This window comes from Hesperophylax consimilis, chromosome 24, assembly GCF_061612785.1.
Source record: "Hesperophylax consimilis isolate HC1 chromosome 24, BYU_Hcon_1.0, whole genome shotgun sequence".
NCBI classification, from domain to species: Eukaryota; Metazoa; Arthropoda; class Insecta; order Trichoptera; family Limnephilidae; genus Hesperophylax; species Hesperophylax consimilis.
Window position 1 is genome coordinate 2,999,057 of NC_142859.1, and position 15,658 is coordinate 3,014,714.

At 33.1% G+C, this 15,658-nt stretch overlaps 1 protein-coding gene across 1 annotated transcript in view; it reads right to left on the bottom strand.

Annotated features, from left to right (window-relative positions):
* LOC149411814 (opioid-binding protein/cell adhesion molecule-like) overlaps positions 1–15,658 on the bottom strand; it is a 159,458-nt gene that overhangs the window by 94,183 nt on the left and 49,617 nt on the right. The window contains exon 2 of the mRNA XM_089646247.1: positions 13,428–13,702. Coding sequence (XP_089502373.1) covers positions 13,428–13,702 — 275 coding nt within the window. The remainder of the gene's footprint in view (positions 1–13,427; positions 13,703–15,658) is intronic.

Sequence of the window (15,658 nt, forward strand, 5' to 3'; positions counted from 1 at the left end):
TATTATTATTTACTTATGAAATACTATTATATATATACTAATTAATATCTACTTATTATTATAATTATGTATTTATTACTATCAACTTCATTCTCATACTATTATTTACTTTAGTTATTATCTAGCTAATTTATTTAATTTATCAACATTATGCAAGTGCATTAAATAAGCAAAATAAATACAAAACAATACAAGAACAACACGTCAACTCACCAGAGATCAAATGGGAAAATAATTCACCGACTCCAGATATTTTCATATCAGAGGGTTCGGCTCGGTAGAACTTCTAACAAGGCCTATAAATCCTACTGATCCCTCAACATAAATATTTAAAAAAATCTTTCGTAATCCTACATGTATTTAAAATGACTGATTTTTGCGTTTTTAAATATAATTTTTTTGATAGATCTAATACGCCTAAATTTTTAATGAGAGAGCTAGGTATAATACCAGTAGCCGAAATAAAGAATGGTAATATTATAGTCTGAGAATATTTTTTATTATTATTATTAATATTGTTTACTTACCTATCGGTAAGTTAACGTAAAGGTAAATATATAGGTATCGTATAGGTATCTTACCTATGTTTATTTACCTATTTTTATTTAGTTATTTTATCATTTCTTATAATTTATTATTCATACTATCCATGTTGTAATTGTTAGTATGGTTACCCTATGCTTGTGTCTGATAAGCCAGCACAGGTACCTTGTACTTTAGTTAACAGAAGAATATTATTGTTGCCAACTTACTATAAAAATACTGCCCAATGCTTCTTTTGTTAACATTTTGGTTTTATTTTTCGTAAATTTGTTACTAAAATTTTGAATATTTTTGTCTACCGGTCTCAAAACAACCGTGTCATTAACTTTTCTTTTTTGGGTTTATATTGAATGTTATTATTATATTAAGTTTACATATATGTATTTTTTTTAAATTATGTAATTGTAAAGCTGCACATCTTTATACAGGAATGCCCTAGTGAGATGTGCAGAGTATGTTTTTTATGTTAAAAACTGTTTTTTGAATAAATAAATAAATAAATTGATATATTTACTGACTGCATTTCTCTGATAAAAATATCTACTTCAGCACACTCAATCTTATTATACAGTCTACCCATTTGGGTTAGAGGGTTAAAATAGGCGAAATTATTTTTGAATATATTCAGGTAAAAAATGCTATGGTGTCTTAAACACCACATTGAGGTCTCAAGGTGGATATGCATTCATTTGTATAAAACCATAAAACCTTTAGAATGCGGCGTATTCCTTTGTTATTAGAATATACGAGATTTTCTGTACATATCCTACCTACAACAATCAAAATGAACCCGCTAGTGTATCTAATTATGGCCGGGAAGATTCTGGACAAGGGTGCCCTGGTTCCATGATAAATCAACACAGTGACAATTCAACACACTTTTAAAAAGTGATATAAAGTCATTAGAAACGATGAAATTTTTTTTAACCTAACCTAACCCAACCTTTTTAACCCAGTTAATAAAGTTTTTGTTTCATCACTTTCCATGACTTTATATAACTTTTTGAAGATGTGATTAATTATCATTGTGATGATTTATCCGGTCATTTATTTGACAACTCTGTGCAACTATTGGCTTACGCTGATGATATCGAAATAATTGCGAAAAATCCCGATGACTTACAAGACGCCTTCATAAATCTTGAAAGTTCTGCCAAATATATGGGTCTTGTAGTAAACCAGCAGAAGACCAAATACATGGCCGTAGAATGTACCCAAAAAAACCCATCTCTCGTATGTGGAAGCCAAAATTTTGAAACGGTACCAAGATTCACATACCTGGGCTCCCTGATAACAAACAATAACAACACTACAGAGGAGATCCAGAAGCGCATGGTGAATGCAAACCGCTGCTACTTCCGCCTATAAAAACAAATAAAATCCAGACTGCTTTCCAGAACCACCAAGGTATTAGTGTACAAAACACTAATTAGACCAGTGCTTACGTACGCAGCCGAGACGTGGGTTCTAACTAAGAAGAATGAGCGAGCACTGGATGTTTTTGAAAGGAAAATTTTGAGGCGCATCTTCGGACCGGTTCTAGAAAATGGATTTTGGCGCAGACGTTATAACAATGAGCTCCATACTCTGTTTAAGGAGCTAAACGTCACAAAGTTCATAAAACTGGGAAGACTTCGGTGGCTAGGTCATGTGGAGAGAATGACCGAGCATCAAGAACCAAAGTCCCTGCTGAGCTCAAGACCGATAGGGAGAAGGAGCCTGGGAAGGCCAAGGTTAAAATGGAGCGACAACGTCCTCGAAGATTTGTCTGCCTTGTAGCTTCGAAACTCGAGAGAGCTGGTGCGGGACCAAGATGAGTCTTGACAATCGGCCTAGAAAATTTACTACGGATAATGTCCACCAACTGCATTGAGCAACGGTCCGGAGTCACCATCGACAGAACTTCACTGATATTCAAGAAACGCTGCGGTATCTACAACCTCTCTCATTCACGTGTCTCTCCTTAAAAACCCCAAAATAATATTTCGAATGCCTTGAACTGTATTCATGTAAAATAATATGAGAATGTTGTTCCGGTAAGAGAGAGGATCTGGGTTCAATTTTCAACACCTCACAAGAGTGCCCCTGTCAAAGGCAGGGGAGCTATTCCACCACCCGGTTGTGCAGCGTTGCGATGCGGCTTAAGGTAGGGGCTGTAGGAAGGGATTTGTTAATGCGGGTCTTAAAGAGGCCCTTATTACGAAAAACAGAACATTTCTGTGTTGTTTCTATGTTTTATATCTCATTGAGATTTATTGACTGACTAAGTTCTATTTTAACTTAACCGCTTGGCATTTCACCTGTCTGTAAGTTTGTTTCCGGATTCAAAAATGCACTTCATTTCCTTTATTATATAATAAGGACTTTGACAAGATGGCTAACTTTGATAAGGTGGCTAACTTTGAATGAGCTTTCAACATAATGATACCTATCTGCTTTAAGAAAGTTTGAAAAAAAAAAAGATATTTCTTGGGACAAATTGTATAATTATTTATTTGAAAATTTAAAAAAAATCTTATGTACCCTAGGTATTTATGTACTTTACATATTTTATGATTTCACAGGATTTTTTTAGGTTTTGATTTATAAGGGAAAATTAGAAATGCCCTTTTTTGTAACGAGGTCTACTGTTCACGGAACTACAAGTGATTAATATAAGATAAATTCCCCTTCAATGATTAAATATTAAATTGATTTTTTTAAGTTCTTCAAGCTTCCAAAGTTATGTATAAAAAACATTGAACTTTAATTAAGTACCTAGAACTGAACATATAACTTATCTGTATTAAGTACGTAGAACTGAACATATAACTAATCTGTATTAAATGCCTAGAACTGAACTTATAACTAATCTATATTAAGTATGTAGAACTGAACTTATAACTACTCTGTATTAGGTACTGTCCAAATCATCACCGGTGAAATACACAAATAAAAAATAATCCCATACTTACACACACAAGGACATTTATGGGATGAAGTAATAAAATTACTGCTGCACATTAAAAAAAACTTGTTCATTCGAACGATCGAAGTTAATCCTTAAACAATACAAAAAGGGGGTATCTATGAATGTCCTATAACCAACAGACTCTATTTATCTTTTCGCTCAAAGAACCTTGACTAAATCGGGCTTGGCCAAAGTTTGCAAACAAAATAGATTTAGAACTCTGACCTTAATAAAAAATACACTTAAGGTTAATAAATTATGATTATGGTTTCCGAAAAACTGCAGTTAAAAGTTTCGGAATGGACTAAAAATACTAAAGTAAATACACAATTTGCTACGAAAATGGCAGTTTATTGCCTTTGACATAGAAAAAAAATGAGAGAGAGAAAAAAGTGGTCAAGAGAATTATAACATTTTACTGAAACAATGAAATCGTGTTAGTAAATTAAAGGGATTAATTTTTTATTATTTTCTTTAAAATGACTATTTTTCTTGGTTAAAAATTTTTAAACACCGTTAGAAGAGGTTTAAATAGACATGGAGTTAATCAGATATCAAATTATTATAAACAATAATGAGTCGCCTGAAATATGCATACAAATTGAAAATATCTTCCTATTGTTATCCTTTGTGCTATCTATAAACAACTTTGTCTTATGGAAATTAGTTTATCATTTAAAAAAAATATTAAATCAGATACTGATTGCCCGTTAAAAATGCTCTTTAAGTGATTTTTTACAAAATGTCGCTATACAAATCATACATATTATTATTATTTACGAAATTTTGACTTTGAATGGGTGTAGATTTGATCCTTATTACCATATTACAAAACAATAAATAGCTGGACAATATTTAATACATTACTTTTCTAATACTCATGTACCATAACTAAATAACAACTTTTTTATGAACCCATAAAAACACAGTTTTTTCTTAATATAATACGTCTATTTTTATTTTAAAAACATAATTTTTTTTGTTTTTCTGAGGATTAAGCCTTTCTCCCCAGGGACTGTAGTCAACCACGCTTATACTGAGCCAAATCCCGATCGTGGAGGACCGACATATATTTAATTACACATTTTATTATATATGCTTTAATGTCATCCAAATTCAGAGAAATGCATACGTATCCGCATGTCACGAAAAGTTGATGGAGACAACGGGTACATCTAAAGAGTTTCAGCTTGATCGAATGTCGTAAAATGAGTTTATTTCCTCTTCCAAGATTTGAATCCATTAAATGTATTTAATAATATGTACAAAAAAATATACAATGGTTGCCAACTTGGTAATAATTATTCCCATAATAATAATTTAATTCGAAAAAATATGTTTATTGAACAACCTGAAGATTATTTATCTAATAATATTCTTAATATAATATTTGTAAAATATTACCATAATAAATAAAATACCTGCAGCATTGAAAAACTTCGACGAGTTTTAAAAAAACTTATTTCGCTTTTCAACAACTTTGATTTTTCTGTCAATATGAAAAACGATTCACATTGAACTAATAGAGATTTTTTAAAATTTCGGTGTAATATGTACATAGTACGTTAGTGAGAAAAGAAAATTTAAAGTGATGGTGCACAATTACTAGCTGCGGGCGATTTTAGTTAAGTTTACCCATTATGGATTTATTTGAATTTAGCTTTTGTTTTAGGGAATAATTGAATGAATGAATTCAAATCTTGGAAACGGAAATTAGCCAATTTCCCGACATCCGATCAAGCTGAAACTCAGCAAATAGAGTTTTTGTTGATGACAATGCATTCTACAAAAATTTTATGGCGATCACACATACGCAAGCGGATATATACGCATTTCATGAATGACATATATATATATAATGGAGTTATGCCTGTTAGTTCGATCATCTCCAGAAAAATTCCCATAAAAAACTCAAAACATAAACACGCTACAAGATTCACAGAAAACCCATTAATCCCAAAAGCAAACAAAACTATTTTTCAAAAAGGACCACACTACATGGCCATTAAAGTATATAACAACCTTCCACGTAGCATCAAACAAATAACCGACACACTTAAATTTAAATCAACACTAAAAACATTTCTTTTAAACAAATGTCACTACACCTTAAATGAATACCTTAAATGAATTAAATACCTCTGTTTTTTATTTTTTATTTACTGTTATTTATTTGTTAACATGTAATTGTTGGGTTATGTAATATAATGTGTATTTGTTGGGTTAGCTGGAAGCAATAGGATGTAACCTATAAGCTATACCCTTTGTACTCTTTTTGTGCAATAAATATTTTTTTGAATTTTAATTTTTTTGAATTTGACATTGCAGCATACAGGAAAAACATGTCGGTTCTACCCGATCGGCATTGGGCGAGGTTGCTAGTGCGGTTTACTCCAGTCCCTGGGAAGGAAGATACAATCCTCTATCAAACTATTGTTCAAAGACATTTTAAAATAAATAGCTGAATTGTTGTAAAAAAATGTTTTTAACGGTTTTTTTATTTTATTTTTTTTATTTATTCACATTTAAACCATCTAAACTACTTATGTATATATATATTTAAAAGTTACTTATTTTTAAATTGTGCAGAATGTTATTATACGCATTTAAAACATCATTCTACAAGTTTTCAGTTTGAAAAATACTGTTTTTTTTAAATATCTATGTTATCAACCCTTGACATCACTATTCCAATACTCCTTTTAAGTCCATTATTTGTAAAGTAGTGGCGGGTTTCAAATCCATACATTTAGGCGAACAGACATTCAGTGCCGTGTACTGATACATTCCATATGAAGCAATGGCGATTAACGCAGTGTGACCATATGAAATATTACTATCTATATTTGCACTGGCGCTTGATTTAGAGACCTGTGATGCTACACCGCACTGCGCATCTCAGTTGTTCATGGTTTGGAACTGTTATTAGAGAGGTGTTTTTTTGAGGAGGTAGGTTGTATTGAAAGACTTTAATATTTTATACCTGATTGGTATTTAAAATGGACTGTATTTGAATGAACATAAAAATCAATCGATCGTGCTATTATCACAAGGAATTTGAGAAGAGAAAAACCCTGGTGATGATATTTCTTTTAGAGTCTTGTTGGTTTTTTAAATATATGTACATGTATTGTTAGTTTTAATAAAATTGTACCATAATTGGACTTACCTGTCTGTCGTACAATAATAAAAAAAAAAAAAAAAAAAACATTCAGTCACTTATAGCTTAGGTTAAACGATCACCATCGATATTAGATTTTCACAACACGAAATTCGTTTACATTCGCCACACGACAAAAATGTACTTGGGGATGATATTTGTACTATTTAATGGACTTTCTAACAGATTATTGATATGAGTAGCATAATAAAATGCATTCTCAACGACGACGAAAATTCGAATCGTGAAAAAAATGTCACTGGCGTCAGTCTTCCTTTTTCAATTCTTGTTTCTTCCAAGGTAAAAGATTTAGGACGGGTTGTTTTGGAGAATTTGTGCAATTCATCAAATTTCAACGTTCATTTTCAAGTTCTGTGAAAGATTTTTCAAGTTCTGTTTTATTTCAGTTCTGTCAAGCAACTAGCCTATAATGATATAATAACAGAACTTGAATAGAACTTTCACAGAACCTGAAAATGAACGTTGAAATTTGATGAATTTTTCAAATTCTCCGAAGCAACCCGTCCTTAGGAAAGGAAAAGAACAAAATAAAAATACGTCTAGAATTCGCTTTTAAATTAGTGTCTGGTAATACCCTCTTAATTATTTGTACCAAACAACGTGTTATTAATTTTGAAAAAATAAGTTTAGGTTATCCATTTTCATTTAAAATCCGAATGAAATACGGAAACTACATATATCAATAGGTTGATTTAATATCCCTAAATTATAGGAGAATATTGATGGGGTATATACAGTAATTGAGTATCACAAAGAGAATTCCGATATGTATCTCATCAGGACAATCACGTACTTTGATTTGTTTAATTTCTGTACCTAGAAAATAGTATTAATGCACTCCCACAAAATACCCTGCAACGACAGGATAAATTTGAGAAATTCTTCTACATATAAAAAGCAGGTAGGTAAAATATGATAAGTTTAAGTTTCATTATTTGATAATCCAGTAGAAGATTGTTGAAAGACATGGTAGAAGAAAACGAGATGAGAGATAAAAAAATAGAATGCAAGAGAAAAATAGAGAGAATAAAATAGAAAAATAAAGCATAAGATGTGGTAGAGAAAGATGAGTGTAAATTTATCTGTTGTTCCTGGGAAAAATTGAGGAAAAAAGTAGTATGAGAGAGATGGTAAAGAATAAAATAAAGCAAAGAGAGTAAAATAAGATAGGGTATAAGCTTACCCATCAGATAATCTAGTGGAGATTGAGAAAGAAGTGGTAGAAGATCTCAAGATGATTTTCATTTACAGAATTGTTTAAAGGTACTCTCGGAGAAAGACTACTATTCAGATAGTGAATATGCTTGAAATGGCTTTATCGTTGATTAGTGATCCGATTTCAATAGCAAAATACTTAGAAAATTTCTTTTAGACCTCCTCCTTCCTTCACTTCTTCATTTTTTTCCAGCCTAACAACCTCCCCTAAATTGGGGAGAAATTTGTGGAACTATTTCACTGAGATTTCCATGATGACAGACAATCTCCAACATGAGAGGATACCAGGTGGTCTACCACGGTCAATTGTTGTATACACCATACCAATAATAGGTTGACTAAATCCCTCATATATGGTTATAATGCGGCGTTAGGCGGTATATGCGAGCGCAGTCAACAATTTATCTTTAAATATACCAACAGCCGGTAGATGAAAGCTTGCCCAATTTAACGCGCCCTCTTGGGTGTCTGTGAAGCTTCAGTTAACTCACGATTTATACATTTTTTTTTAAATAATGTCGTTCGTAATGCATAAAGACTGACTTAATAATGGACGGACTAACGAAGCTCGTAGAATTGAATGACTTAGAATATGCGATCCAAAAATGACGATAATGTTTAAAGACCTCATTGACCAATTATCTTTCTTTTAAGTGACGAAAAGTACATGCAGACTGCCAATGTGTATTAAAATGAGTATATTTCAAATCGACAATGTCAATTTGCTCTTATATGCGTAGCCGTTTGATGTTTGACGTTACATAGAAAATACCAGTGTTGCTTTTGTAAGTCAAATGGAGTAATTTCACGAACTATGAATACCATTACAAATGTGTGAAAGACTTTAAGTTTATGTTTCTGATTCTGAAAATCGTTTTAAAAAATGTGTAATTTTAATGTTGTCATTCTTAACTATTAATTTAAAAAAACCGCACATTCTGAAACGGTTCTAACTGGCTACAACGTTATTAAAGCATAGAAACTGTCACTGACTGGTAAAACGTCTGTCACCAACGTTGCCTACACAATGAATTTACAAATAAAACCGAACATCTCGTTTTGGCGGCAAATCGAAAAAGGCACATTTTAAATCGTTAAAGAAAGTTTATTCCTCAACATAAAAATAAAAAAAGATCTTCACGTCTCTTAATATCGGCATGGCTATCGCTCGCCGTATAACTGCGCGGGTGCTCGAGAAATTAATATGGAATGGTCGTCAATTAAGCATATCGATCCGATATTGTTAAGTTATCATTTGACCGTGCTAGAACCCCTGAAGAAGAGGTAAAGGAAAAGGAGTAGATGTGATTATGCAAAAAGTCGGACTATCACCTTGATTTGTCTATTCGGACTTTTTACAGCTTTGAAATGAATTCTTAAAATTACATCAAATAAACTGATGCAATAATGTTTCAAGAAACTATAAACAGTTTTACACCCTTCAATCAACGCAAGCATCCCTGTTTAACATACTGTCGTAACTCTTGAGGAGGCGTCGCGTCAGTACAGTAACTACAAGATCGTATTTTACATTAATCTGTCGTAAAACAGTAAGTGCCTAACATCGCCTCGGTGAGATATTACTGTTTAATAAACAACAACTTGGTTTCATGCTGCGTAAGTACCAGCTACTAGCTACTGTCTATTTCGACTGTCTACGTATCTACTTCTAGTATCTGATCTTGCATGGTGACAAGAAGGAGGCTTGCTGTTAGGGGTGGATAATCTTTGCCTGACAATAGACATTGATTTAGTTTTAAAATGATACAGAAATGGTTTAATTAACTAGATTATTCCCGTAACACTGACAAGATCCAAAGATACATACCCGTTACCCTACCATATTAATAAAAATATATTGAGAAACCAAAATGAAATTTGAAACCTTGTCATGATTTTCGAAGTAAGTCTCCAGTGCTAACAAAGCGCTTGGATTTGTTCTTTGTAATGCCAAATAATTTACTAACGCAATCGCAATTCAGACAACATATGAAGCCCTTGTTTGCAGCATCCTGGAATATAGCTCCATTATTTGGGCCCTTTCTGAACAAATCGTATCCCAGAAATAGAAAAGTACAAAAGTGGTTAAAGACGATATAATAAGTGCAGAAGCAGTGAACGAAAATACGCGACGCGCGGCTTTGGTATATTGGAAGGAATTCGCCCTGGAAAATCACAAAAATAAAGTTGGAATCTTAACGACATAAGTGAAGTCTTGCACAGACAATAATCAGCGCACAGCCCGGCATACTGGATGGGCCTACGGTCGATTTCGCTCTAGCAGGCCTAGAAAATTGATCTTTCTTTGAGGTTAATTTTATTTATTTCTGGTGAACGTATTACAAAAATCTCAGATATTTCCAATTGCATCCTTAGGGAAGTTAATAATTTATCGCTTTAGAAATCGCGAGTAGAACAATGTTTTATAAAATTTTCAAACCGTTTTACATAAAATATTTAAATCATAAGGTACTGTTTTTACTAATCTTTAATATAAATAACTTACATCCGTAAGTATCAGACTATTAAATATATACTATCGTTACTTATATTCATCGAAATTATTTAAAATATGAGCCTCGAGCGGCCCCCGTCGTTAAGCGTCTTGTGTCGCCTTAAAAGAGGTTATTAGAGGTTTGAGTTACCTGTATATGAGAGAATAAACGTACTATGTATTGCTGTATCTAGTCTAGATCTTAACAGGAATGCTGATTTTAACACCTTAGAAGCACACCGAAATATATAATAATGGCATTTTTAAAACTAATCTCTAGAACTGTACTTAATACACATATATTAAAATAGGTAAACTTACATGTGCATAAAAATATACTCGTGGGAGATCTAATACACTCTGAAAGAGAAGACTTCTGCCTGTCAGAATGCGCCAATCAACAGAACGACTCAACTGCTTATCGATTCTGTATCGACCAACATGAATAAACAAATAAATCATCTTCGCCATAGCCCCTGCAGAACCTTGACCCCTAACAGAAGTTCATTGATAAAGATTGTATAGACAATGTCAATAATTTGTCAATGTTACTGAACACAACAGCAGATCGCCAATACACAAACCCTAGCTTTCATCGCGGGTTGTTGACTAAATTAAGTAGATTTAGTCAACTAGATCTATTCCGTTACTTAGCTATCTCCATTCGTGCAAATAAACGTAATTTCAGATAAAACTTTACAATCTGCTTGTGACATGGACTCTGATTGCCTTTAGGATACTCCATCAAGCCGTTAGATTTTTTTATGTGTTACTATGTAAGTTCCCCAATAGCCTGAAGAAAGTGAGATTATAGCATCCCTTATAAGGGTAATGTGTTGAGACTAAAAGAAGTAGAAAAGAAAGGAAATGAGGAAGAGTAGTATAGGGAAGAATCTGGATGCTCAGATCTGATCACATATATAGATTTCACATAGGTATAGTGGAGATCCCGACTTCGAGTTTCGGTTACAATTTAACTTTTGCTTTATTTTGATGGACTTTTTATATTTTCAAGTTCGTTAGAAGTATGTTAAACTGGTTCAAAAGTTACTTAAAGTTTTAGATTAAATTTTAAAGCAATTTGCTTTCTGTGGAATTCCTTAGGGATCTCACTTGGGACATGTTATATTTTTAATATTTATCAGTGATACTGTAACCATATTTTAAGGAGAAAACATACTATTGTTTGCCGATGACCGTAAGATTTTCAAAACGATTACCTCTATCAATGATTGTAAAATTATCAATAAAATTTTGCTCGCTTATAAACCGGTCAGTGGTTGAGTGAGCATAGCGCTTGGGTCTCACCCGAGCGTCGCGTGCTCGATTCCTCAGCTGGCTAAGTCCTCCATCACAACACAAGCAACATTTTCGGCTTTCTGTGGTGGTAGTAGGAGATTTTCAAACATTGTTGGGTTATTCGTAACCTGGGAATGTTTGTCTTTCTTTTTAAAAATAAAAATAAAATAAATAAAAGTTGTGTAATAATTACAATAAACTTTTTTTGTGGCGAATTAAATTTCTTTGAAAGACCGGTCGGTGGCCGAGTTGACATCGCGTTTGGGTCCCACCCAGGTGTAGTGTGTTCAATTCCTCGGCTGGCTAAGTCCTCCATCACAACACCAGCAACATTTTCAGCTTACTGTGGTGGTATTAGGAGATTTTCAAATTTTGTCAGGTTATTCGTAACCCGGGAATGTTTGTCTTTCTTTTAAAAATAATAATACAAATCTTAAAATTTTTTTCATTTTTCAGTATTGCAACGAAGCCAACTAAAGATAAACACATTTATATTTTTAAACATATTTATTTTAATTACACTTTTATTTCGTTACTGAATGAAAAAAATCATGAAGTGGAATTAACCCTCTTCCCGATATCAGATCCAGCTGAAACTCAGAAGATGGACTCGTTGTGGATGACAATGCATTCTATCAACTTTCGGTGACAAAATCAATCATACACACACATGGCTTTGACACATTTTCTCTGAAATCTAATGACGTTACAGCAGATAACATATACAATAAATGTCGGTCTAACCAAAAATTAATTTTAGTATCAAAAACTTGATGGGTTGATTTAAAAAAAAACTTTTGATTGTAAATGTTGGCTATCCCTTCTTAAACACATGGTACACAAGACATTTCACTATTGTTCATGTTAAGACCAAGTGTGTGCTAACCATTTCAAAGTATATTAAATCCACTCGAAAATGGATGTTGTTTATGGAGGCACTCGTCAAATTTTGGGGTTGTGCCTTACGGATAATATTATCTCTTCTGGAGGATTGAAACCAGGGGGTAGGGGGAGGGGTGAATTATGCGGCGGCCCAAAAGGAGCTTATAAAAGCATTACATTAAATAAATTAACAATGCTCCGCTGAGAGTGTATGTTTTACTCTAGTCCATGATGCGGGTCAGATTTTCACGTTATTCGTGTGCTTTATCTTTTCCCTTCTTCTCGCCTACCCCATTTCACACGACCTTTTACTTTGAGTTTGTTATAGAAATTTTGAATCCGGAGATTTTGGTGTCTTTTGTGGTGCAATTTTTGTAATGTCTTTGCCATTTTGATGGTCTTCTAGATTAAAGATTTTAGAGATATTGGATTGGGGAAATAATAGTCAAAGGACCTTAATTTAAACAATGTATTATCTTGATTGTCAGGTATTTGGCAGGTCGTTATAGAAAATTTGGCTTCAGCGCTTTTGTCACATTTTGAGATCCTATTTTTCTAATGTCCTTGTCTTTTGTATTTGCCTTTTACATTTAAGGTTTTATTGACACATAATTTTGGTTTCTTTATCTATTTATGATTTTCTTATTTACAATCATGTTTGATTTAGTGTTATTAAAGTTTTAATTAAAGTGTTTACCTATTGTTTTGATGCTGACCGTAGCCATTTATGTTTGATTTTATTTGTTTGCGTTTTCTTTGCGGGTTGTTTCAATGAGGTAGGCAATAATTTGCACTGTAATAAGCTGAGTATAAGATATCTAATATTTTATATTTTGTCGTTAAAAAATAATCTTGTTTCTTACCGTTTTATCTCCCAACTGCTCGACCCGACAGCTCATGGACGCTCTGCCTCCAAGTTGCGCGGTGATGTTCGCGTCCTCCCCATCAAGGAACACGGGTCGTGGCTCCGCGGGGGTGGTGACAGGGGGCAGGGTGCTCTCCGCCGCGGGGTGGTGGAACAGGCTATCGGGGTCCAACTCGTGCTCCGGGTCCAGGTCGTCGTAGGCCTCCGTGAAGAGAGGGAAATCTTTCCAGAAGTCTTGATCAGAGTGGAATTTGGAGGGGTCTTTTTCGGCAGCTGTTGAAAAGAAGGATAATAAATTGTTAGTTTTTATTTATTTTCCTAATCACCCAAATAGCTTTTACACACAATGCGGTATATTTTTTTATAAAAATTACAATGAAAATAAAGAGTTAACAAAATGGAAATGACAAAAAATATAAAAATTAGCAAAATACTGGAAAGTAACATAAAAAAAAACATTGAAAAATCAATCGAATAAAATTTTATTGTTTGCGTCGGGATTTGAAATCGCGAACTTCGGCTTGCTAGTTAAGAACCTTACCCCTCGACCATGGAGAAATAAATAATCATAATTCAAAAAAAATATGATGAAATTAAAACTGTTCCAGCAAACAAATGAACACAAAAATACCAAATCGCATTTGAAAATCGATGTTTGATGGCAACCAAAAATTGTTTTATGTAATAGTAGCTATAAAAGAAGACTTAGCAACTTTACCGACAAACTTATGAATATTTTCATAATTCTTGATGCCTTTGTTGAAATACTCTTTACACCCTCAAACAAAATCACAATCCATAAATCCTGCTTAAATTTCTTTTCAGTAAAAGAACTACCGTACAGATTTTTCAAGAAGCGACAATTTTCATCCTGGATCAAAATAAACGACGAAAAAACTATAGCATTCAAAGTTCGCAAAGTCGAGGCGCAATGAATAATTCAACTGCATAAACATGCCCGACTAAATGTTGTCTAGAAGCGGTATCTAGGATAACATATAATTTCAACAACTCCCTAAGCCTCCCAACACCGACCCCTAAGAACATTTTCTATGCAGGGGAGGATTAAGATATTTTGGGAAAGTGTTTTTTGAGATGAGATATAATAATCATTAAGTAAATCTAGGCTAGTTTTTTGTAATTTAACATCAATATCTCATAAGATTTAATTAATTTTTGACCTGCATTATGAATGTTAATTTTGTTATGTTTCAATAACTGGAGACCAGTACTGAACATATGCTTCTCAATCTTCCATTCCCGACTTAATTTAGCTTCATAATATACCCAATTGAGGATGACATAGCTCCACTGACTTCTTCTGACAATCGGGAGCAGGTGGGAGTTTTTTAGTTGGAAGGTTTTAAAAAATAATGATAATTGTTTCGTCGAAATACTTTGGGGTGTAACATAATTTATTAAACTCGTAGACATATATTATAAAGCTAATATATTTAAATAATGCTACGGTTAAAAAACTAAATTACATTGGCTTTAATTTGACTTTGCATCTCGTTCCCGTGCAGAGATATTGAGTTAAGTATTCCTCGGGCGTCCCCGTCTTCTTCTACCATTCAAACTACTCTTTAAAAATATCTGTTACTAATAAAAACAAATTTAGATTTTTTTTCAGCGATATCGGTGGACTACTTTTTTATTTTTACACATTAAAGATGAAAAAACACACTTTTTTATAAACCAATTTTATTGAATTAATAAATGACAGCCAACCGGTTTTCTCTCAGTGTAATAAATGTATGTGTCTAAATAAAATTAAAATTAGTTGATATAAAAGCTCATTGCTCCTACGCTCTGAGCTCAATTCAATTGAGCCGTCTTTTAATTGAGTCGAGTATTTCAGCCGTAGGAAAATATTGATCTGCTACCGTTGCTTCCGTTTTCAAAATGAGGCATGACCAATCATGGAAGAATGTTAAAATAATAAATATTTTACTATAAATATATGGATGATTAATCTGTCATAAATAATGTATATAAAAAAATTCTCTTCGATTCGTGATCTCACGCAGAATGCTAAAAAATATGTACTTTATGAGAAGTACAATTTTGTTTTGGATTCGACCCTGCCCTGGAGAACTTGCTAGCCACCACTGGATCCATGGAAGTTCCGCAAGTAAATTGGGATCCTCGTTGAAGTAAATCCTTTTGTTTTACGCTATGCGCACGTCCCCTACATGTCTTACTTAGGAACTTGTTACGCCACTGGCG